The sequence below is a fragment of the Diplodia seriata genome (genome assembly GCF_021436955.1).
Source record: "Diplodia seriata strain FDS-637 chromosome Unknown scaffold_7, whole genome shotgun sequence".
NCBI classification, from domain to species: Eukaryota; Fungi; Ascomycota; class Dothideomycetes; order Botryosphaeriales; family Botryosphaeriaceae; genus Diplodia; species Diplodia seriata.
In genome coordinates this window covers 1,434,246-1,458,609 of record NW_027117314.1, presented here as the reverse complement: position 1 = coordinate 1,458,609, position 24,364 = coordinate 1,434,246, and the positions used below count along the sequence as shown (strand labels likewise).

The following is a 24,364-nucleotide window of genomic DNA, read 5'->3' as shown; positions in this document are numbered from 1 at the left end:
CAAAGGGTTGCGTGTGGTTGGATAGCGCGGTGGTGCACTGGCGAGCACTGTCGGATAGCTAATCGCCGCGGCAGGTGTGCCTACGTGGGTGGCAAAAGGCTCGTACGCAGCATCTCCAATGCCCACGAAAATATACAACGCTCCGCATACTTCAACAATGGTGCTGTGCGTTCAGAAAGAGAAACCCCCCCAGCATTTCCCGCCACGGCCTCGGACCTGCATCTCCAACTCAACGACCAGGAGCAATGTCGCCAAACAGGCAAAGCGAACATCTGGGATCCATTGAGATTGCACCAGGAACAAAACCGTGGTTCGCGAGGGCGATATTCGTGGTAAAACCTCGTAGAATATCCCGTTCCCCCCCACCACCAATCCGTCCAAAGCGCTATAGCCTCCTCTCATCCAAAGTGGCCTTCGAACTTGACCATGTGGCTGTCCATCATTTGCTTTTCAGGCAGTGCGTTTCCATATACGGTCCTCACTGCACCAACTTCGTAACCAACTTCCCCCTATTCCCGCCCTCAAACAGCCTCATCCACGTCTCGGGCACGCCCTCAATCCCCGTCTCAACCACCGTCTCCATCTCCTCCCCCAACACGATCTTCCCCTCCCTCACAGCCTCAACCAGCTTCCCGATCGCCTCCGGAATCTTTTCCGCATAATCCAACAAAATAAACCCCTTCAGCTGCAACCGCATGCTAACAACCTCCATCCAATTCCGCAACGCCATAGGTTCGACATCATTATACGTCGCCACAGCCCCACACACCGCCACGGTCCCGCCGCGCGCCATGCGCGGCAGCACCGCGTCCAGCACGGCACCACCGACATTATCAAAAAACAGCTCGACGTACCCCTCCGTGGCCCGCGCCAGCTGAGCGTGGAAATCCGCGCTCTTGTAGTCGACGCACGCGTCCGCCCCGAGCGCCGACACGACCCACGCGCACTTCGCCGCGCCGCCCGCGATGCCCACGACGCGGGCGCAGCCGACGAGCTTCTTCGCGATCTGGACGGCGGCGGCGCCCGTCGCGCCAGCCGCGCCGCTGACGACGAGGGTGTGCGCGGGGGCGGCGCGGAGCACCTCGACGACGCCGTAGTAGGCGGCGAGGCCGGGGGCGCCGAGGGCGCCGAGGAAGTGGGTGGGCGCGATGCCGGATGCCGGGTCCAGCAGCTGGCAGTCTGCGGCATCGAGGACGACGGTGTCCGCCCAGCGGCCCATGTGCAGGGTCATGACGGTGCTGCCGACGGGGAGGGATGCGGCGCGCGAGGCGACGACGCGCGCGATGATGCCGGCGCGCATGGCGGCGCCGACGGCGACGGGCGGCACGTACATGCGGTCGTCGGCGACGCCGATGCCGATGAAGCCGCGCTGGCCCGCGTCGTTGGAGATGTATTGGACGCGGCAGAGGACCTGGTCGGCGGCGAGCGGGGGGAGTTCGGATGTCACGAGGCTGAAGGTGGCGGAGGGCCCGGTGAGGATGGGGGCGCCCGTCGGTTGGCGGGTGAGGATCCATTGCCGGGTTGATGTGGGTGTGGACGACATGTTTTTCTTCTTCTTTTTTTTTTTTTTTCCCCTTTGGTGGTGGTGGTGGTGGTGGAGGTGGAGGTTCAGGTGGTTTGGTGGGTGTTGGAAGGGGTTAGCAATGCGCAAGACGGGAGCATGAGACGGCCGTGTCTTTACATATATAACGGCTGGAGAAAAAACACGGCACATCTGACAGGAAGACACGGCATAGTTTTGGCCCCCATGGGATGATAGGACTGAAGGGGAAGTTGAGGCCGGACAAGGCGTTGCTTCAGGCGATTCGGCCCTTTTCCCGGGCCTTACGATAGGGCGAACGTGGTTGTCTGGACCGCGAGCTTGGGCTTGAAAGGGTCCATGTCCGAATCCTGGCATAACGAAGCGGAGAAGAAGTCTTGGAAGCTTCGGTGGTTTATGCCTCATAACAAAATCGATCCGCAGGAGATGGGAGGATACGTCGCCGAATGGGAGGTTACAAGCTCTTCCAGAAGAAGTCTTCCAGCTTCTTTTCTCCCCAAACATGGTTGATGGCATCTTGCACCAGGCGCAGCCCAGAATGCTTGGACAGGTCCGCTTTAGTTTTGGTGGCGCGAGTATCAACGTCCTGGAGAAGGAAGCCTATGAAAGCGAAACCGGCGGCGGCGTCAGCGTGCGAGTCCATAACGCCCAGATCCCAAGCCCAACGGAGCTCCTCCGGCCGCTCTTCCACTGCTCTCCGGGATATTTCCGTAAGCATGTCGACACAGGTCATGTAGACGGCGAAGAAATTGACTTTGGCGATGGGAAATTCCGAGTTGAATTCCTCCGACACCACGTCGCTCATCATGTAGAGGGCATCGCCAAACGGTCTTCGGTGGAGCTTCGTCTCGTATTGCATCGCCTCTTGCTTCGACGCAGTCTTCTTCGTTCTGCTGGTGAAGACTTGGGCCCAGAACTCCGGACGTCCCATCCAGTCAGTTCCGTAGAGGTTGTGGAACAAGGAAAGGCTAAAGGCATCAATGCGCTTCTGGAAATCCGTCGAGTTGTTGGGGTTCGTTGGGCGCTTGGGGAACGTGATGGCGAATTTCTTCCCATCCTTGCCGCGGACATTCTTCTTGTCAATCCCTCCACCCAGGAAGCGCATCCACACACTTTGGAAGTTCGATGACGGGGCACGTCCAAGGAACACAGCTTCCACCAGGAAATTCGACAGCGCATCCAGAAGCGGGTTCTTGATCGGTGCTTCGGCAAGCTGCTGCACAGCATTGTAGCCATGCAAAACGGTACCGACGATTCCACGCTGGTTGCAGAGCAAGAGACCAGCTTCAAGTGCGTATGCAATGATCTGCACCATCTGCTGTCCTCCCGCCCATGGAGATTGTGAGTAGAGATCGAGCCTCTTCTCACGCATAAAAGCCTTCAGCCTATCAGACACGCCAACAAGGCCCGACGCCACCGGCACTGTGTGGTTCTTCGCAACAGAGTCGTGGTCGTTGACAAGTTGGATGTTTTGCGTCACCTCTTGCGCAAACCTGAGAGCCATCATGCGGCAGTTCATAGGATTCGGTACACTGTCTCGGTAGACGAAACTCTTGCACGTTTCCAGCATCATCTGGAGGCCGACTACCAAGCCCGTTCCTGGAAAGACGTCTTTGGACTCCAGGAACTCCCTTGTCTCGGGGAGCAGCGGGTTAAAGTCGTCTTTCACAGAAGTGCCCTTGGTCTTTTCGTCTCTGATGAGCTGCGTGATGCTCCTCAGAACCGATTGCATGGCGTTTGAGTCTATAGCCTGCCGTTCAGCCAGAAGTTGCATGACGGCGACAGCTTCGTGCTGCGGGAGCTCCTTTTCGGAAGGATCCGAGATGGTCTTCATGACGTTCTGCATGAATGCCTCCTTGTCTTGCTTTTCTTTCTCTTCGGGAATGAAAGATTTTGCAATAGGCTGGCGCTCGACTACAGCCATGAAGTCGGAGTCGTGTTGCTTGTCTCTCTTGAAATTGATCAGAGCGGAACATGGGAAAGCAAGGGCCAGGCCGTCGGAGAAGTCCTTGTAAACGGGAGTTTCACCCGTCTTTTCGGCCATCTCCTTGGACACGTCAATCCCGCTGATTCCAAGGTCGGCTCTCTTGCTCGTATAATGGTGGATAAGCGCTTGGTGGCCACCAATGGCGGGGGTGACGATGTCGCAGAGGTGCTTCGTGGCAGCAAAACCAGCCGTGGTCAACCAAGCTGCAAGCGGCACGGGCATGTCACCGTTGGCGGCAAGCTTCCAGAAGTGCTTGGTGGCAGAAACAAGGGCGTCCATTTCCAAGACGTAGAGATGGAGGTCCAAGATCTCGGCGAGGGGGTCGTCGACGAAGACGTACTCGGGCGGCTCTGGCACGTCTTGCGGAACATCCCTCTCGGCAAGCTCGAGCACCGGGGAGCCGGGCTCCTCTTCGGGGATGTTGGCGAGCACATCGAAGAAGTTCTTGGAAGGCTGCGGTGCCAGCTCTCGGGTGGGCTTGGATGCAGCCTTCTCGGACACAGGTTGAGCAGCCGGCTCGTCTTGGTCAGGGCACATCAGCGCATAGGCTGTGGCGAGTGCATCGTTGAAAAAGGCGTGTTTCTCATTGGCAGGCTGGACGGTCGGATCGATGGCTTCCCGCTGACGGTACCACTCGGTGATCTGTCTGCGCTTGACGAGGGTGCGCTTGAAGGCACCCCGAACGTACAGCGGAGCGGTGATCTGACGCTTCGAAACGAGCTCACTGGCCTGCAGGAGGTTTTGAACAGTCAGGCGCTCTCCAATGGGAGCAATGGCAGTCTTGGACTTTTTTGTGCGGGCGGCATTGTCGACGGTGCGGCGCAACCAGTCCAGCACGTAGCCCGTGTCTCGCTTGGACGACTTGTAGAGATCCCAGAACTCGGAAGAAAAGGCAGTGTTGGTGGCGCTGCTGGACGCAGGCAATGAGGAAGTAGTAGCCATGATGGTGGGTGGAGTTGCCTTACTGTGTCCTGTCTGTTTTATGTCATGCCAGTGCGCGGACCCCCGCCCCACTCCGGCCACGACTTCCTTCCGCCCTCTGGACCACGTCCCGAATCCATTTTCTGGACACATTTGCGCGTGTTTCAAGGCTTGCGTCTACAGGGGGGTTCTGCGTCGGGCCGCTAGAGCAAAGTTGCTTTTTCACAAAAAGACATGATTCTGACCTATCATCCCATCACAACCCTCCGATTTTTGATCTATCATATCCCCAGAGCAATCTCCGACTCCCCATGTTAGGGGCTGTACGCCGGGACATTGAATTCCACCTCTCTACGATAATCGGTTCAACACCTTTGTCTCCCGCCGTGCCGCTGCTTCCAAGGCCTCGACGCCCCGAGCTCCCCACTACAACATGGTTCATACGGCATCCGACCCAATGCATAAGATCGGCCACCACTAAGAAGGCATGCCTCGCTTCCGCATTACTGCTTCGACAGGGATCTCGAGTATTCAAATATCGCGTCAAAAAGCCTACTTATGAATCAATCTTGTAGGGCTGTGGGTTGGGCTTGTTTTCTTGGCATGTGTTTTCCAATCCGGTTGAACTGCTGGATCGGATTGTAGAAGACAGACTGCTTCTGTATTGCCTCTCGATGGTTGGTCGCAAAGAAGATGCACCAGATTCACGAGTAAATCTGCACCTTTCATCTCCAACAGTAGACTTGATCAATCCATTCTCAGTGCTCAACACGATGTTACCGAATAAACAGCATTCACCAGCCTCAACATCACGGCCTCTTCCCCTCCACAACCTCCCTCACCGTGCGATCCAAATCCCCCTCCGGCAAGCCCAACACATCATTCCACAGCTCCGGAAACTTGCCCAACTCCTTCTCCCTCCCATACGTCGCCGCCAGAATCAGATCCGTCGCGGTCCCAAAATCGCCCCGCGCCAGCTTCTCATTCGTCGCCTGCACGCGCTCCCCCACATCCACCTCCTCCACAACCTCCCACTTCTCCCCGCCCGTGGCGCGCTCCAGCGCCTTCAGCACCTCCCGCTGCGTCACCACATGCCCCGCAACATACACATACCGATTCCGCGCCTTCTCATACGCCCCCGCATCCCCCACCAGCCCCACCAACGCCCTCCCCACCGTCGCCAAATCCGTCGCCGCGAACGCGGCCTCCCCGCCATCCCACACCCGCGCCTTCCGGCCCTGGACGTCGAACCCGAGGAACCCGACCTTCAGGCCCCAGTCGAAAAACGGGCCCGTGATGAGGGCGCTCCAGGAGAACGTGGCGGACTCCTTCGATACCAGGTACTCGACGACCTGGCGCTTGGCGGCGAGGAAGGGCACGAGCGAGACGACGGCGGCGTTGGAGGTGTCGCTGCCGTACTCGGACGGGATGAAGCGCTGGACGCCCGCGGCGATGGCGGCGTCGATGAGGGTTTTTTGGGCGGCGAAGCCGGGGGTGCCGACGAGGGAGATGAGGGCGTCGGCGTTGGCGTTGGTGAGGGCGGTGGTGAGGGAGGGGGCGGTGTAGTCGGTTTGGATGACTTTGACGGTGGGGCTGGGAGGGCGGGGCGTTAGTGTTTGTGGGATGGTTTGGAGGGGGTAGGGGAGGGGGAGGATGGGATGTTGGAAAGGGAGGGTGGGGAAGAGGAGGGGGAGGAGGAGGGGATGGTGATGCTTACGGGAATGTCGACTTCGACTCCGGACGGGTGAGTACGGTGATGTTGAGAGGGGGGGAGGCGGCGAGGAATTCCTTCAGGACGGAGGGGCCGAGGTTGCCACCGGCCTAGAGAGGGAGGAGAGAAAGTGTCAGTCCGAGGTCTGGTCTTTCGGGCATCTCAGTGGTTGGGTTGGCCGCTACTTACTCCGACGAGGACGACGTTCTTGATCGGGGAGGCCATTTTTGCACGAAGGGGCATGCAGTTGGTTTCTGTGTTGTGAATCGATGAAGTGATGGTTGGAGACTGGATGCAGAGGAAGAAAAGAAAGCATCCCCACGGCTGCCTATATACCCTTCCTTTCTCCCCTACTGCGAATCAACTCACCCCCGCCTTGACGCGCGCAATCCTAGCCAGACGCGGCATTGCGTGCGTGCGCTTCTGCCTACCCCTCCCATCCAGACAGCGATCGCATCACCACATGGCATCCCATCGGAGCGTACGCACGGGCACGCCATGTTCCGCACATCTTACGCTACCTATTGCGAAAAGTCCGCTACGCAACAACGCCAATCATCGCCCACTAGTCATCGGGACGCGTCAAATGCCGAAGCCGGGCGGTTTCAAAGTGGTGGTTTATTGGGGAGGTGGAAGTGGGATGTGGGTTTTCTAAGCACGCGCGGAACGGAAGCGCGGAAGAGTAGTCAGCCACCGTCGCTTACCTTACTCGGTCTCCGCCCTTGGCGTTGGCGTCCGCCAAACCCTTGGCCGTCTACTCTCACGAATCCAACCTCGTCATCAAATGCAACGCGATGCGGTGGGATTTTTCTTTGTCATATACGCGGAATATCATATCGGTCACCCAACGCCTCCGCCCTTGGCGTCGTCGCAAACCCAAGCCTGACTAACCACTCCGCATCATCAAACGCGACCCGACGCGATGGGATGGGATGGGATGGGACGAGGGGTTTGTTTTGTCATATGCGCGGAATATGGCAGCAGTGGCGGGATGTGGTCCACTCACTACACACCACCACCACTGACTCCGACGAATCGAGTAATCGCGGACGGGATTGCACCATAACCTTCTAACCACATTTAACAAAAACTTAAAGCGGGTACATACGTGCTATATATCGGCGCTCTACCGCGCTGCTCCAACCAGGGGGGCCGGACGAAGACCAATAACACACACCCACACACACAGCTTCATCAGCAAAGGCAGCGAAAAAACGCAAACACTACCGTGCAAATCACAGGTTTTGACGACGGATGATGGCATGCATATGTGATGGATGATCGGAAATGGTTCTTCATTAAGCGCTCGTTATAGAAAAAAAGATGCTTTCGTGGAATACACATCAATCACCCGGTAAATAAAAAGCCGTTACAATTCCAAGAATCCCTTACCCATCGCTATTTGCTCCCGTTCGAAAACAAGGGTTCTGTTCTTTTTTCAACTCATTCACAACTTCGAAGCCGGCGTCGCCGCGCCCGCAGACGTGATCTCGTTATACAGCAAACTGTTCGAGCACCGTTAGCGACTCATCACCCAAACAGGAATAGAATAGGGGGGAAATGAACATACCTAGTCAAAAACTCGGCGTAATCCTCGCCGGTGACCTGGCTGGCAAAATACTTCGCGGCGAGCTGGTACTTGTTGCCCTTTGGCGCGGCGGCCTCGAGCTCCTTTGCCTGCTCGTGCAGCAGGCGCAGCGAGTAGTCCTTGTCGACCTTCTTGCCCTCGGCCGTGGCCACGCCGTGGCGGACCCACTGCCACAGTTGGCTGCGCGACACCTCGGCCGTCGCCGCGTCCTCCATCAGGTAGTTGATGGGCACGCAGCCCACGCCGCGCAGCCACCCTTCCATGTAGCCGAGGCCGATGTTCAGGTTCTTGCGGATGCCCGCCTCGGTGATGGAGCCGGGCACGTTCATGTTGAGCAGGTCGTTGGGCCCGATGTTGACGTCCTCGCGCCGCACGTGCAGCTGGTTGGGCGTCGGCATGTGCTCGTTGAAGACGTCCGTCGCGATCGACGCCAGCGCCGGGTGCGCCACCCACGTGCCGTCGTGCCCCGCCCGCGCCTCGCGCAGCTTGTCCGCCCGGACGGACGCCATGGCCGCCTCGTTGGCCTTGGGGTCGTTCTTGATCGGGATCTGCGCAGCCATGCCGCCCTACATCTTGTTAGCGAGATGGCAGCAGCACGGGGAGCACGTCGGCTTACCATAGCGTGGACGCCTCTCCTGTGGCAGGTCTTGATGAGGAGCTTGACGTATGCGTCCATGAAGGGCACCGTCATCGTCACTGCGGACCGGTCTGGCAGCACGAAGTTGGAGTTCTGGCGGAAGCGCTTGATGACGCTGAAGATGTAGTCCCAGCGGCCGCAGTTGAGGCCTGAGCTGTGGTCGCGGAGTTCGTAGATGATCTGTACCCCGGGTCAGTGTTGCCGGTTCGCTGTCACATGTCAAGAGTTGCTGCACTCACCTCGTCCATCTCAAAGGCGGCCATGATGGTCTCGATTAGGACGGTGCCTCGGATGGTCCCCCTCGGCATGCCAATGTAGTCCTGGGCGAGGTTGAAGACGTCGTTCCAGAGACGGGCCTCGAGGTGGCTCTCCATCTTGGGCAGGTAGAAGTACGGGCCGTTGCCACGCTTGACAAGCTCCCAGGCATTGTTGAAGAAGTAGAGACCGAAGTCGAACAGGCCACCGGAGATGGGCTCGCCGTCGACGGTGAAGTGCTTCTCCTCCAGGTGCCAGCCACGGGCACGGGCAATCAACGTGGGAAGTGTCCGGTCGGTGCGCAGCTTGTACTCCTTCTCGCCCTGCTTGAAGTCGACTTGGCGGCGGATGGCGTCGTAAAGGTTGACTTGGCCGTTGACCATGTTGTCCCACGTGGGGGCACTCGAGTCTGCTGCCGTCAGCTGTGTCCTGAATCACCCGCTTAGGGAGGACGTACCCTCGAAGTCGGCCATGTACGTCCACACATCAGAGTTCAATGCATTCACCACCATCTTGCGGTCGGTGGGTCCGGTGATCTCGACACGCCTGTCGACCAGGCCGGGAGCGGGCGGTGCACCCTTCCACGCATCGTTCTCGCGGATGTGCCTGGTCTCGGGGAGGAAGTCGGGGAGGTTGCCCTTGTCGAGCTCGGCCTGACGGATCTGGCGGCGCTCGAGCAGCTGCTTGCGGCGGGCATTGAAGGCGCGGTGCAGGACGGCGAGGAAGACGATGGCATCCTTGTTCAGGATCTTGCGGGTCTGGTCGTTGAGCGGGCCCGAGATGTTGACGTCCTTGAGGACGGCCGCCGGGTTGGGTGCCGGGTTGGTCTTGGCCTGGGTGCCGAATTGGACTTGGGCTGCCATGATGGGTGGTGTGTCTGACTTCCGGAAAGCGCTCTAAGTGGTGGGCAAGGAGGGGCTGAGGCCTGGGGAAGGGTGACGGGAAAAGTCGCGATGGAGGCGCTGGGGGAGAGAGGAGTAATAAAGCTCCAGGTGGCGGCGCGACGTCACAGTTGACCTCGGGTGAGCAGCGGAGGCCATGACTGGTCGCGGCGACGCCCCGCGACGATGGTGTGGTTGCCCGGGACAGGCAAGCTTCCCTCGGGCGGAGGGGTGTCGAGATCGGCTTGTGATTGTGCTGCGCGGCGATTGTGGGGAAAGCGGACTGGCTGACTCAGCCCGGTTAGTCCTGGCCCGCCCCCAGCCTTCCCCAGGCCCGTCCAGCGCCCATTTACCGGCTGCTGCGCGCCGACTTGCTTGTCCTGGCTACATCTCCACCCAATAGACCCAGTAAAGCATGCCGCGCCGGGCTCGCAGCCGTCGCTCGGGCACGCAGCCGTCGCAGCATGTGGCATGGCTCGGATGCGCAGCCGTTGCTGTGGTTGCTGGGTGAGTGGACAGCGCCGGTGCGCGCCGAGCAGATTGCCTCGGACGGCCAGGTCCGACAATACCCGGTGCCCCTCGGCCGCCCATCCGTCCAGGCGATAGAGGAGCCTCTGGGCCGGGTACGTCACTGGATTATCCGCCCGAATGCAGTATCGCAAACCCCAATGGCACCAACTCCCGCTTTGAGCTTCGTTTTCCCTCCAGTCTCCACCGCGCACATCCCTATAAGTCTCTCTCCGCCGTCGCGCGCCGCCGCCCGAGCCTCGTTACTCGATGCGAAACGCACACCGTCCGCCGTATCTTCGTCCAGCGCCCTTCTTTACTCGATACCATCGAGTCACCCTCGACCTTCCTCGTCAAGTCTCGTCCTGCGCCGATATGCGCCAATATCCGTGGAGAATCCTATCTACAATGTTATCTCTGCCGCATGGTTCGAACGGCTCGTGGGTTATTCTTCTTCTGTGTTGTCGCGGTTTCATTCGTGCAATGCGGTGAGATGATGGGATCATGATACCAGTCGAGCTCCGCCTCCTCATCCAGGTTGCGCGAGCGTGTGAGCCGTGCCCAACAGTCGTGTTTTTTTCTTTCCCTCCGATTATCGGGCTTGTTGTGTGAGCTTATCTCTCCAGCATCATGCTCGACTGTTTTGGACCTGGCGAGCAAATCGTGGCCGGCCTTCAGAAGTGGCTGCCGCCCTTCTAAAGCCGCCTATATCCGGCACACTATGATGTCTTGCTAACGACAGCTACAACGCCCAGACTCGCAGCTCATGTCCTCATCAGCAAACCAGAGCGCAGATCTCTCACCCCACATTCTAGTTGTTCCCCGGCCGACTGCCGGTGCACCTTCCGTCCGAGCCGCACGGCTTTGGCAAACGTCACAATGAGCTTCGTACGAATTAAACTCGGGCACGGCGAATGGAACCCTCTCTTCCCAGGACCGAGAGCGCACTGTGGAAAGTATTGTCGTGGATTAATATTGCCACTCCCGCCCCGTTGGGTATATACAGATTACACAGAATCCAACGCCGCCCAAGCAATAGTGCTTTTGACTGTACCAAATCGAAAGAGCCGTTCCAGACCGTTGCTCCACCTCTCGCTGCCATGCCTTGCGCCTATGTTCTCGTTGCATACAATGCGACATGTCTGATCGCTCCATTAATCTTGCCATGAGAACCGCTGATCTTTCGGATCGTTGCGACCCCGCCTCGGGCCGTTGGCCTCCATCTCGTACACCATCGGCACATGCGCGGCCGCCAGCTCATACGCATTGTCCCTGCCGGGGTCCAGCTCGCTCCTGTCCTTGTGCTGGTCGTATTTCGACCCCTGCATCTCCACAATCTCGCCGTTGTCGACCTCGGCGGGGAAGAAGCCGTGCCACTTGGCCTCTTCCTGCTGCTGCTGCTGTTGCAATTGCTGTTGCTGTTGTTGTTGCAGCTGCAGCGCCTCCGTAGCCTTCTGCTCCGCCCCCTTCCGCTTGCTCCGCCGCCGCCAGCAGAAGATGACGGCGACGATCAGGAAGACGCCGACGACGGAAGCGGCGACGGCGATGCCGGCGGTCGCGCCCGTGCTGAGCCCGGTCGAGCTGCCGAAGGTGTCGTCGTCTTCCTGACCGTCGCCGGGGGAGCGGATGGCGACGGCGTCGGCGGCGGGCAGCGGGTCGGCGAAGCTGGCCTGGGCGATGGTGAAGTTGCGGCGCTCGTGGTCGACGACGAGGTAGGCCTCCTGCAGCAGGGTGCGGCCGAGGCGGTACTGCGAGTCGTTGGCGGCGCGGCGGATGGGGAAGTAGCGCGTCGCGTTGGGGTAGGACGACGTCGTCTCGAGGTCGAAGGCGGCGTACGGCAGCACGATGTTGGTGCTGTTGGTCTCGCTCGTGTAGATCTCGTTGCCCAGCTTGATGGTGAACTCGGGGTTGAGGCTGGTCAGCCGCGCGTGCATCGTGTCGTTGACCAGGTACAGCTCCGTCGCGTTGTCGTACGTCAGCCCGAAGTTGGCGGCGAAGGTGTCGCACACGTCCTGCGGCAGCCACAGCTCCGGCACCGTCGAGTCGATCAGCGAGAGGTGGCCGGTGTGCGTCATGGCGACGACGCCGACGAGGCTGTTGGACGCCGTGATGGACTGCACGCCGACTACCAGGTTGCTCGTGTCGCCGTCGGCGAAGGTGAAGTTGAACTTGGGGGGCGAGTTGAACCGGGTCTGGTCATAGCCACCCAGGATCAGACTTCCAGGGACTTTTTTGTTCCCTGGATCCAATTGTCAGCGCAGACTCGATGCTTCGCGAAGAACGGGAGCGTACGGTAACGAGCACCAGCCGTGTAGGCGTATGATCGACTGGGGATGGAATTGTTTGTCTTGAGATTGTTAAGGAGGCTCGTGACGGGCTCGCTCGTGCTATCAAAGCTGGACGAGATGGGACTCAGGCCGAGGACTCCCATGTAGAAGTCCTTGTCGGCCACGCCAGCAACGACCTGGTGATCCATCCGCAGGGCATCATCGTCTTGGCTGCCGCCCAGGCGGACGGTGTCGTAGCCATACAAACCACCGCCACTTAAGCCGAGATCGTCTTCGAGGCCCAGGTTGTAGATGCCAACCGAGTCCCAGGTTTGTGACTTGTTGCTCTGGAAGCCCGGGCTTTTGGAGCCTTGAAAGGGCTCGGCACCGCGGGCGGTGGCGCAGTTGTCAGGGTCGTCGGCGGTGCAGCCCTCAGGAACAGGCACCCAGGTCTCGTGACCGCGCGTCGATACGAGGACGCGGAACTCCTGGGGCGGCGTGCCGACGCTCAGGCGAAAAGTGGACCAGGAGCCGTCGTTGCCGTCCCACTGGCCCGTATTTGGGACCGTGTATGGTGTAGGCACTGCGTCGTCCCGACGGCGGAGAGAGGGCATGGCGATGCGCCGGGTGTGAGCGGGGCGCGAGTCAGAAGGAGTCAGGCGCATGCATGTCGCGGCGGCAAGAGCTGCGGAGAGCGTGTGGCCGGAGAGAACAGGCAGGAGGCAAGTCAAACAGTCGAGGAAACAGCCATGGGCGGAGCAGCAGATGTTTAATGAGAGGTGGTGCGGCGAGGCGCGTGGCGGGAGGGACGGCGGCTAGGAGCGAGCGCTGGCTGGGCGGAGCTGAGCCGAGAAACGTATTTATTCGCAGGCGCTTGGCCTCCACCGACTCCGACTCCCTCTTGTGCCAGAGCCACGCGCTCCGCCCCTCAACGTGCTGGCCCGATTCCTGGCCCCCATCCGCCCGTTTCATGATTGGCATGCTTTCCACCAGACCTGCGCTGGTGCGACCGCCTGCTCCACCCCTTCCTCTGCTAACGTCTGACGGGCGCTCAGCCTCGCGCGCCGCCGTAATACATGCCCAGCCGTCCATTGTCCAATTACGGCGCAACGCATGCTTGGCCCCTTAGCCTACTGTTCGCCGCGCCTGTTCGCTCAACTCTATTTCAAGCTAGATCGAGTCTCGTACCTTGTGCCGCACTGCCGTTTCTGTGGGAAAGACGTTGAGAACAAGCTGAAAAGTGGCTATCGAAATGGGCAGGGTTGAGTTTTTTTTTTTTTTTTCTTCCGGCCCCGGTTCTCCACAGGACCCTGTAAAGCCGCTGGATGCATACCCTGGAATTGCTTGCGGCGATCAGTCACAGCTTCCCCGCGCGGAGTAGTTTCCTGCCGGACATGGCTTGGGATTCTGATTAAGGCGTCAGGCAACAGGTTGGTACGACATGCGTTTGCTCAAGCAGTCTCTACTGCACTCGACTCGCATGTCTGCTTTCGCTTCCAAGCATGCATTTCTTGCCCTACCGTCCCTTTCCTGGCCTACCTGCCTTTTCCCATAGACACAGCATCGCCGATCGCGCTCTCGATCTCAACTCCAGAGCGGACTTCGATGCAGCGGCTACATGCTGCTCCCAACATCTACAATCGTACGAACCAGACATGCTCGGACTGCAGCGTCGAAGACTTGAAGCCATGGAGATGGCCAAATGTTTCTTGTAGGTGCCACCACTGCGCATCGCCTGAGGTTTCCTGGGATCTGTGAGACACAACATCTTACGCGCCACATTCGAGATTCGAAATCTCAAGATGCACCGTCAACCATGATTGCAGTGGTGCTACCCCAGCGCATACCCGCAGCTATCACCACCGCTGCCTTCAATCCGACGCTGCCAAGTACTACTCGTCCCAGACCGTCAGGGATGACCTTCAAACTGAATGTGACGGTATGTATCTTTGCTCGTTACCAGCCCGCACTATACTAGCGCATTGACCGTAGACTTCTCCAATTGGCATTGAATCGGTAGTATGCAGTACATTTTCAGTCCTGGTATAGCATTGAAACGACCAAGTACCTTCATCTATTCCGAAACAACATGCAGCGTCCCAGCATCCGACACTGTCTCCGTAGCAAACAACATCACATCGTCCATCGGATTTTCCGCCACTGCCAGTATCGTGCTTATAGATTGAGTAACATACAAGCATCTAGCCCCCACATCCCCAACGCACTGCACCGCCGGGCTAGCAGGCTCTATTCCCGGTCAATAGCTCTACTGAAATCTCCCATGGAGATATCGGCCATCGCAGAACTCCATCAGCCGCAGTCACCACCACTTGCACCGGCGACTTCATAGCTATTAGCACCTATCTCTCCTCAGACAGCAGCTTCGAGAGTAGGCGTTCGCTTCCGTGGAGGATTATGGGTAGTCACTGCCCTTTTCGAGTGCAAGGCCGTTGATGAGTTGCGGCAGATCTCCTGATCCATACAGCGAAGCACTCCGTGTAAGACACGGGCCATTTTTCATCCCATGGACGTCCATCACCCCGTCCAACCAACCATTGAAGCAATTGGCTTTCTGGTCTGATGTATCGTTCGGTCGGCAGCCGCAGTGGAGGTCTCACGCGCCACTCCACGGCTCGCGGCCACCGCCCTCATACCGTTCTGGCCAAGATGTACTCGCAAAGACAGCAAGGGAAGGCTGCAGCTTCGAAACCTCGCCCATTCCAATCTTACTCGACTTCTCTTTTCGACTCTCCGCTTTCTTTTTCCAATGTCACCCGAGCAGTCACATTTCTGGAGTAACGGACGCGCTCACACAGACATGTATCACTTGAAATATCATGTTGACAGAAGCGGTAGATGGCGGCTTTGTTTACGCCCAGGAGGCTACTGCTCAAGCAGCTAACCTCTCAGAGCTGCTGGCTCGCCACAAGTGAGTGTGATTGAGATTCTTGGATGTCTTTGTAGCATTTAAACGTAACCCCCTTCCAGTCCGAAGCTGACGTACGCCCTCCGACTATCGATCTCCAAAAGCTTTATTTTCCAGACCTGAGGATAGGCTTTAGATCACTCTTGCATTCTCCCACTCTTTTACAGATATCAATCCAGCAGTATGTGGGCACACAAAGTCTCTTTTTTGCTTCTTTGCATTCTATACGGCGTTTTTGCAATGCCGCAAGACTTCTCAAGTCTCCGAATGAACGTTGCCAAAACGACATACTCTTCTCTGCCGTCTTCTTCGTCCTGCTCCAGCTATGCCACAATCACGGACGGTCCCGCATGCACCGGGTGTGTGCTCGAGGCAATACAGCCAGAGCAACTCACTTTCCCCGGCGAGATTGTCCATCTCACACAGACAATTATCCATTACGCGACGGTCTATCTGGAAAACTGTACGAGCTACAACGGCTGTACGAGCTACAGCGTTTCGACCGTCCCCGTCAGCTGCGCTTGGTGCGATGGCGGCATCGCGACGAAGGAATCCGATATCACCTGGACGTGGAACCAAGCGACCTTGTGAGCGGCCCAGATCCCGTCGCTCCACACACCCTCTAACCTCACACATCAACAGGACATACCCGACAACCTATCTCGGCTACGACTGTCTCCAGCTCGCCACATGGAGCCAAAACCCAGCCGCCGCCGACGACACCACCTGCACCCTCGGCCCGACCCCCATCGCAGAGTACCAAGTCCCCTTCGCGTACCCAGCGACCGCGCCGTCGGAACCGTACATGCCCGTCCCGGCCCCCATCATCAACGTCCTCCGGCACGACCCGAAAGTCGCCCTCCCCTTCGACATCGCCACCTGCACCGCCAGACCCCCGCTCCCGGCCACCTGCCCCCCGGCCTATCCCCCCGCCGCCGGCGCCGCCGACGCAACCACCACACAGTTCCGTTTCCTCCCCCTCGGCGACCAAGCAGCGGCAGACTCCCGCGCCACGTCGACGTCGCCGTGGTCGGCCGGGGGCTCCCCGCACCATAAGGTAGTCGGGTTAATAGACAACAGCGAGCACGTCTCGCACACGAAGACGGTTTCGCGCGAGGAGAGCGGCGGCTCGGCTTCGACGACGACGCAGACGACGACGTCGGAAAGCCGGTCTGACGGTTCCGTCTGGTCGACGACGATGACGATGACCCGCGAAGTCACCGTCACTCGCACCGAGACTGAATCGTCGTCATCGTCGTCGTCGTCGGGGACTGGTTCTGGATCGGGGTCTGGCTCCCGAGCTTCTGCGGAGTCTTTGCTGACGGATTCTGTTTAACATTGCCTTTTTGAGTTTCCGTGGGAGTCGAGTCTTGCTGGTTCCAGCGTGGGCTTTTCTATTTGGTTGCGCGGTTGCCGCACGCTAGCACAATATTTCCGTCACGATGCGGGAAGAAAAAGAAGGAAATATCCGAGCACGGTATTTTATTCGAGCCGGCATGAAAAAATTTCTATACTCAATATGGCAACCATGACCGTTTCAGTTGATTAGTGCCAAGCTGTCATGCCCATCGTTATGAGCGTGAAAGCTGACTTCCATGAACGCTCGACGCATGGATCTGTCGAGCAATTTGCTCAAGTCGTCTCTACAATCCGTTCGTGCGCATTTGTTACGATAAACCAGAAGTTTCCTTAGGCACCATAGGCACCGAAGACAGTGTGCGAGCAAGTAGTACGCGGGCTTCACCCGCCCATTCTTTCTTTCCGATTTCCTTATTTGGAGTATGCTGCTGCATTCTGCCTTAAGAAGAAGCGGAAGCGCTACCGAGACATCTCGCACCAGCCTTGAATTTCTGTGACGGGGGGTCAATGAATGGAACCCCGTTGATCCGTGCAGCACATGCGACACAAACGACGGGACGCCGCAGCTGCGGCTGACTTGCATATGTACACCGACTATAAGTCTCCAGTGCTTCCTGCGCGAAGTGCAACAGTGGTACGGTGTAGTGCATGTAATGTCTCAGGCAACAATGAAGAGAGGCTGGTCATGGTATTTTTAGGGGTACTTGACACTAATATGGCTCTGGAGTGCGTTCGCCTGTTTCCCTATACGGCTTCTGGTGTATGCAAGACATGGCAAAACCGTGCAAGTTCTTTCATGTAGTATTATAGAGGCGTAGACCAGGCGTGCCATTGCGACCAGTCCGGTAGCATCCGCAATGATGTTCTCTGAAAGCTGAAGTTCCGCGGCTGAAATGCGCAGCTCCACGAGGCAACTTATATGGTTTTTCGCTTTACTTGAAATTTGTCAAATACCCATGGAAGAACTCGAAGTTATGAGAGAGCGCAGACTTGTTGACCTGTTGTTCACCATTCAGCCTCCCTCGTTCTAGTCGAGTCACTCGCTAACTCCTCTCATATTGAAACCATCGTCACACTGCTACAATGCAGTTTGTGGCTCTAGTTCTCATTGTGTTTATCTGCTTCTCGCCTCTTGGCCACGCTCAGTTCGCGGCATCAACCATCTCTCAACGACCCATCAGCATTCCCACTGGACTGTCACTTTCCGAACCATCCAACACTGGTTGTGTATTGGAGGCTGTTGACCCCTCGCTACTCACTTTTCCTACGGAGTCAATAATACGTACCACAATCACGAATGAGATTCTCATCATTACTTACATCGACGTTGATGGGCATCAGTCGTACTTGACCAAAGAGATATCGACCACTATCTCGACTACAGAAGCTCTTAGCGCTATTTCCGCAAAAGACTTACCGACAGTATGGCTTACCAATGGCTTGACACTGTAAGTGTTGGACGGTCTGCTTGTGGTTTCCCACCATCCGCTAACAATGACAGAACTTACGGCACAAATTACTCCTCTTTTGATCGGATACGATTCGCAACGCTCCAAAACGGGAACTACGCTTCTCAGTGCAACTTGCCATACAAAACGATTTCACTCCAAGCTTCCATCGTCTACCAAGCGACAACCACAGCGGATCGGGAGGCAGTCTCGGCCTTACCGTACGCAGTCTTGCAATCTCTCATACCGCCAATCACCTCTGCATATCCTGACGCTGATCCTGGAAAATGTACCTTCCGTAATGCTTCATCGTGTAATACTTTTGGGGCTCGCGGCTTTGTACACCCTTCACGATTGAAATCAGGCACCCCACCGTGTACAAAGCATGCCATCGATCCACACTCAACATCAGTTTCCGTCTCGTACTTCACCACGTCATTGACAAGGCCACGAACGAAGAACTGTACGACCACTACCTCAAAGCTTACCGAAAGTGCTTCGCGAAGCACAAGTGTTAGCATCGGGATATCATGGCAAGCCTCAGGGCCCTTCAGCTCACCCTGCACCTTCACACCGCCTACAACTCATCCTCATTCGAGCTGCAAGCAAAAAGGACATTGTACAACTTCAACAGCAACCACTACCACCACGACCACCACCAAAGTCATCAGCACACCGAGTTCTTTTCCAAATACCACTCCTTGCCTTTCGTCAAGCTTTCAAACGCCCCCACCATCCGGGAGCATGACGAGCAGTTCGTGGAACCCGCCAAGTTGCTATTTCTGCAATGGGACAACGCCCCTTCCACCCAACTCGAGTTACACTGCGACAACATCGTCGGCTTCGGAGGCTTCGACATTCACATTTGTGTCTCAACATGTCACACAGGCATACCTTACAGAGGCTGAAAAGAAGACGAGGCATATCACTAGTACTGTATCAAGATTGATGCCCAGTACATCCTCAAACTCGGGAGTAGCTGTCCCTTCAAGAAGCACCTCGCCACCAAATCCTTCCTCTTCGTCAGTAAGCCACCCATTGCCATCAGTAGTACCTTCTTTGCCTCCTTCCCCATCCGTGGCGTCGACGGACTCTACGTCGCCGACGAAGGGCGTGACTGGCAGCACATCTACACCGGAAGGCTCTGATTCTACAACGCAGAGTAGTGGAGATCCGAGCCCCGCGACCTTCGCACCGTCAGGATGGCCCGGACTACCTTCAACGTCCTCTCCGATGAATGGTAAACCACCACAGTCTACATCTACATTGGATAACACACAGCCTCCGACTATCACGACAGATCCCAACCAAGTATCATCCACACAGCCACCCCCAAACTCCCACAGTACCATTGTCGACACTGCAGGACCAGCAATGCCATTGCCGTCTATGACCGGACCTCTAGTCCCCAGCGACAGTTCCATTGATCAGGTCACTGCCCTCCCAGGAACGTCATCCAACAGTGTACAAATTCAGGACAGTACTACACTACCTGTGTCCACATCAAGCGATTCACCCGGTACACAAGGATCAGTCACACAATCAACCACAAACTCCGACAATACTCATACCCCTGCTTTCCCGCCAATTTCGTCGCATTCATCCACATCCATGCTTGTGGTCATTGGTAGCAGTCCGCCCGGGTCTTTCCAGAAGACCACGCACGACGGGACCTCTCCAAGCAGCGCAAGCACTCAAGAAACTACACCGCCTGCACCGACTTCCGGCGACCCATCCGGCATGCAAAGCTCAGCCACACGCTCAACCACAGGCTACGACGACACCCACAGCCATACCTTTCAAGCATCACCATCACCTTCATCCGCTCCAATACCCGCGGCCATTGGCAGCAGCTCGCCCGCATCTCCCCCACAGCCCACATCCTCCAGCAGCGCACGCACCCAAGAAACCACGCCGCCCACAACCTCCCACGGACCGCCATCCGCCACTTCACGAGCGACACCGGGCTCGTCAGCTTCTTCCGCTTCTTTTTCTTCTTCTTCTTCGCGGCACACAACCGGTGACACCCAATCACGACCAAGCGTCCAGTCCGTGCGCCGCTCGTCCGAATCCTCCCCGGCATCAGCATCAGCCTCATCGGACCCCGGCCAATCCACTACGTCCACGGCGACTAGCACTATTCCAGGGTCCGCTGCAAGCACTACTACTACTACTACTCCAGGGTCCACCACCACCACCACCAAAGCCGCCAGTCTCGCTCCCTCTGACCGGACCATCAGCAGTGGTGGTGGTGGTGGTGGCTCTGCAACGCATAGCATCAGTACCGGTAGCGCCGGGTCCGCAGGTCATACGACCGTCACCTCCTCCTCATCCTCCTCTCATCATCAACCCGTCTCGCCCTCTTCTCCTTCGGGCGCGGCAGGTGCGTCTAGCGGAGGACGGCGGATGATCGTGACTGATGAGATGCAGATGTGGGTGGCGGCGCTGGGTGGACTGGGCTTGTTCGTCGTGGGCGTGGCTTGATGGTGGAGAGATATATCCCTGCTAGTGCGGGCCGGATTGGGGTTGCTGTGCCTATCTACCTGCAGTGACGGGAGCGGTCAACGACGCGACGACGATGTCGTTTCTACCGTGTCGCCTGTGTGCGTGAGGTCTTGTGGGCGATGGTGATGGCCGTATGATGTGGGCCTGAGACATTGAATTCTTATCGCTGTTGCTACTGGGGTTCATCAGAAGGGGGGGCCAGCTGAGAGGCGTAGGTACCTAGCCGACAAAGTCAAACAGCAGTGTGAAATCGAGGGCGATCACAAGCCCACCCGCCGTTTTTTTGCGTTGCTGATCCCGCAAGGCTTGACTGATAACGTTATCATCCTCGCGACTTCGGGGATGATTATTCTGAGGAATTTGCGATGCAGATAGCGCCATGGCTCACGCACAAGGTGGCGCGTGACCGCCAACAAAGCCGAGTATTATCATGCAGTTAGCGTATTTTTTCGCAGATCAGCGGTGACTGACCGGGACTACTCTTGAGTGGTGGCTTAGGGAAAGAAGTGGTGGTGGTACATGATAATGAGGAATGTTAAAATCTCCACTTCGACAAGAAGAAGGATGCGCAGCACGAAATATTCGGCCAATCGGGGGACGGCGCGCCCCCGTCGATCGACAGCCTTAACTCCCTTTTTTCCCTGCAGCCAAAAAAACAACCAGCCAACCCGCCTCTATCTCCGCGGCCAGCGCAGCGCAGCGCCAAGCTAGCTTCGCCTCATCGCACCCAGAGACGAACGAGCGAGCGAGCACGCTTGATAAGCAACAGCACAGCAGTAGGTGGTGGCGGTTTCGTGAGTCAGTAAATGAGGAAGGCAGCTGTTGTCGAAGAAGACGGACGGCCTCTCAGCTCCCTCCCCGCTTTCCCCGCCCATCCATCCATCCATTCATTCATTCCTTCCTCCTCCCCGTGCGAGTGGTGGTTCGCCAAATCTACCCTACCCATCCCACCTATCCGCACAACCGCGGCGGGCGGGCGGGGGCCTCTTTCCCATTCTCCCCCTCCCCCTCCTCCGACACCGGAGGGGGAGGGGGGGAGAGTGTGCCACTCCACCCCATCCATCCATGCATCCATCCATCATCCCAGAACGAAAAAGCCCGCTCTCTCGCACACCGCACCGCACCGGGCCGTGTGCACATCGTTAGGGGATCGGCGGTGGCTCACAGGCGTGCAGGCGTTGCCTAGCGCGGCCGCCGATCAGACAACGATAAATAATCATCGCCCAGCGAGCCAGCCAGCCAGCCAGCCAGCCAGCGAGCGAGCAACGAAGCTGGGAAGGAGCGACGGAGGAGAAAAAGAGTCAACGAAAACGTGATGATGATGACGATTGACGCATGCCGCTGCGAACGATGATGCGACAAAGCATTCGCATCTTTTTTCCCCGCCCCCCAACAACGCGGGTCTGTAGGATTCTTTTTACATGGGGTCTCTTTTTGTCAGCACCCCGGCGGCGATTGCGACGGAGTGGGTAAGCCAAGCAGCCGCTTCTGGCGAGAAAACGCTGTGCATGTGCTATTGCAGCGTTTTGCTTTCCCCCCGTGGTTGGGTGCATATGATGGCTGGCTGCAGTTGCCCCGCGCTAAGGCGTGGCGTGGCGTGGCGTGGCATGGCATGGCGGGATGTCGGTGCTGGATGGTCGTTTTTTGCTTTTCTTCATCATGATGATGCGCGTGTTGAACCGGCGATGGAAGGCAAGAGAGAGAGAGGGAGGGGGAGAGAGGTGAGTTACGAAGCTGGAAACATGAACAGGCAGCGGAGGGGGTGGGAGTAATCGGCTGGTCTAGACGGAAAGCTTGGGGTGGTCATGCAAGGGGACGGACGGTGGTGGTGGTGGTCGCTCGCTACCTACCCCGCGTGCAACGTCATGCGAAGGACCATCAAGCTTCTCCATAAAAGTGCGGAGTTGACGTGATCAGGCCATGGGTAATGGTGGTCCGGCGATGTTGGCTGCTACTGCTAGAGACCTGGATGTGTCCTGATGGATCACAAAACAAGTTGAATTGAACTTTGGGCGTTGGATATCAAACCTTGGTTGTTATTAACCCAACGAGCGAGCAATCCACGCCCAACCACGTACGTAGCTCGCTTCCCAATATGCACATTACTCGCCGAACCACGCTTTCATTTCCCCATACCTTCCTCATTGTTTGACCATGCGCCACGTTTCCCCCCTCACCTCACCGGTCCACCAGTCCTCAAGAATTGCTAAGGACTGGGCCATTGCTCGGTATTCGGGCAGTGCAAAGCATCAGGAACATGTTGTATTGGATCTCAACCCGCCAACAGCCAGCCAGCGCACAGCCACGCTTGGTTTATTCCCCGCCCCATCATCCGTGACATTCCCCACACAAACGCACCAACGCACGTACCCAGGTACCCACGCCTCCTCCTCTTTCCCCTCTCTTCCCATGCAGCGAACATGCGATGCTATCGTGAGACTTTTTGCAGGGCACGTGGGCAGGGCTGGTCCCGCTCCACACCTACCGCAGCGCCAACCGGAACAGAAGGGAACGGGTACCATAGTCCAGACCACAAACCGCACCGCTGCAGCACTCTTCTTTCTTTTTCTTCGGCTGTCGGCCGAGAGATCTTGGCAGAAAACCGTCGTCGCTGTTGTCGGGTTGTTGTTGCTTCTTCCCGTCGTCATCACGTCAACATCACCTTATTAGCACTTCTGCCGCGGCTTGGGTCTCGCGCGCGCTGCTCACAAAGCCCCAATCAACCCCCCCAGCCGCCAATCCCGGGCGGCAGCCACCGGCAAGCGAGCGGGACACCCGGCAGCAAAGCATGGAACGGCTGGCTGGCTGCTTGCTTGCATGCTTGCATCGACGCGCATCATTCCGACTGGTTTGCCTGTTTTTTATTTCTTCCTTTCCCGCTGCTGCGACTTTCGTCGTCACCGATTGCGGCTGTAGATAAAGTCGCGGCGGAAGAAGATGGAAAAAAGTATATCAAGTAATTTCGTGCACCACCTGACGTAGTCATGAGCCGTGCATGCACCTATGCACGTCTGTTGTTGGTAGTTGGTAGTTGGCAGTGGATTTTTAGTTGGCAGGGAAGGAAGAGCGCGGCTGTGCAGTTTCGCGTGTGTGTCGCGGAGAACAGGCGGGCGGGAAAAAAACAAACCCAGCGGTGATGATCGTCAGGGCTGGTTACTCCCTTCCCTGCTCCTGCTCGCAGGATTTATTTGTATTATTGGCCGCCGGGGTCGTCGATTGTATATATGTATGCGGCTGATGATTGCCCTGCGCCTGGCAGCCTGGCAGGTGGCTGCCGCTGCTCTCATCATCATCATCAGCAATGCATCAAAGGACGCACGATCCACCCCCCACCCCGATTTAAAATCGGGTTGCGTTCTAGATCCCGTCGTCTGACAACAAACGGCTGCAGGGCTGCGAAAGTAGTGTGCCGCAGGGCTGAGTCACGGAGCGAGATGACGATGATTCGTGAGTGCTCTTTCGTCGTTGTTTTGCTGTTGGCGAATGCGAAGGGGGGAGGTGGATACGAGATTGTTGCGTTGTGCGTTGTTTGTGCCGGACGCGAGAGGACGCGAGAGGACGCGACGGACAGGCGTAATGAGAGGATGGAGGGAGGCTGAGGCCATGATAGTCATGGACAAGCCGACGTGTACGTATGCCGCTACCTTCCCTTTCGAGCAAGTGCCGGCGGGGCGTCGGTTTGTAAGCGAAGCGTGCAGCGCAGCGCAGACGACATGAAGATGCACGTTTCGGGTGCGTTGGAGTGTTTTTCACATCGTCGTCGGGTCGAGTGGTGGTAAAAAATCAACGTTGCTTTCAGGGTATCTAAAATGTGTGACAATCCTCCTCCCCC

General features: G+C 57.6%; 5 protein-coding genes across 5 annotated transcripts; all 5 read right to left on the bottom strand.

Annotated features, from left to right (window-relative positions):
* Positions 1-478: 478 nt before the first annotated feature.
* QOR1_2 (quinone oxidoreductase) lies at positions 479-1,543 on the bottom strand (the record flags this gene model as incomplete). Its single annotated transcript, XM_066778617.1, has 1 exon — positions 479-1,543. The coding sequence occupies one exon, from the start codon at positions 1,541-1,543 to the stop codon at positions 479-481; it is 1,065 nt and encodes a 354-aa protein (XP_066631054.1).
* A 451-nt stretch (positions 1,544-1,994) lies between these two features.
* On the bottom strand, positions 1,995-4,469 carry SLS55_007195 (uncharacterized protein; the record flags this gene model as incomplete). The annotated part of the gene is made up of 1 exon (XM_066778616.1): positions 1,995-4,469. One exon carries the CDS (start codon positions 4,467-4,469, stop codon positions 1,995-1,997), a length of 2,475 nt encoding a protein of 824 aa, XP_066631053.1.
* A 788-nt stretch (positions 4,470-5,257) lies between these two features.
* Positions 5,258-6,384, bottom strand: SLS55_007194 (uncharacterized protein; the record flags this gene model as incomplete). Its single annotated transcript, XM_066778615.1, has 3 exons — positions 5,258-6,041; positions 6,166-6,269; positions 6,349-6,384. 3 exons carry the CDS (start codon positions 6,382-6,384, stop codon positions 5,258-5,260), a joined length of 924 nt encoding a protein of 307 aa, XP_066631052.1.
* Positions 6,385-7,606: 1,222 nt separating this feature from the next.
* SLS55_007193 (uncharacterized protein) lies at positions 7,607-9,502 on the bottom strand (the record flags this gene model as incomplete). Its single annotated transcript, XM_066778614.1, has 5 exons — positions 7,607-7,664; positions 7,730-8,313; positions 8,364-8,564; positions 8,624-9,048; positions 9,097-9,502. The coding sequence occupies 5 exons, from the start codon at positions 9,500-9,502 to the stop codon at positions 7,607-7,609; spliced, it is 1,674 nt and encodes a 557-aa protein (XP_066631051.1).
* Positions 9,503-11,181: 1,679 nt separating this feature from the next.
* Positions 11,182-12,908, bottom strand: SLS55_007192 (uncharacterized protein; the record flags this gene model as incomplete). The annotated part of the gene is made up of 2 exons (XM_066778613.1): positions 11,182-12,266; positions 12,320-12,908. The coding sequence occupies 2 exons, from the start codon at positions 12,906-12,908 to the stop codon at positions 11,182-11,184; spliced, it is 1,674 nt and encodes a 557-aa protein (XP_066631050.1).
* Positions 12,909-24,364: the final 11,456 nt, after the last annotated feature.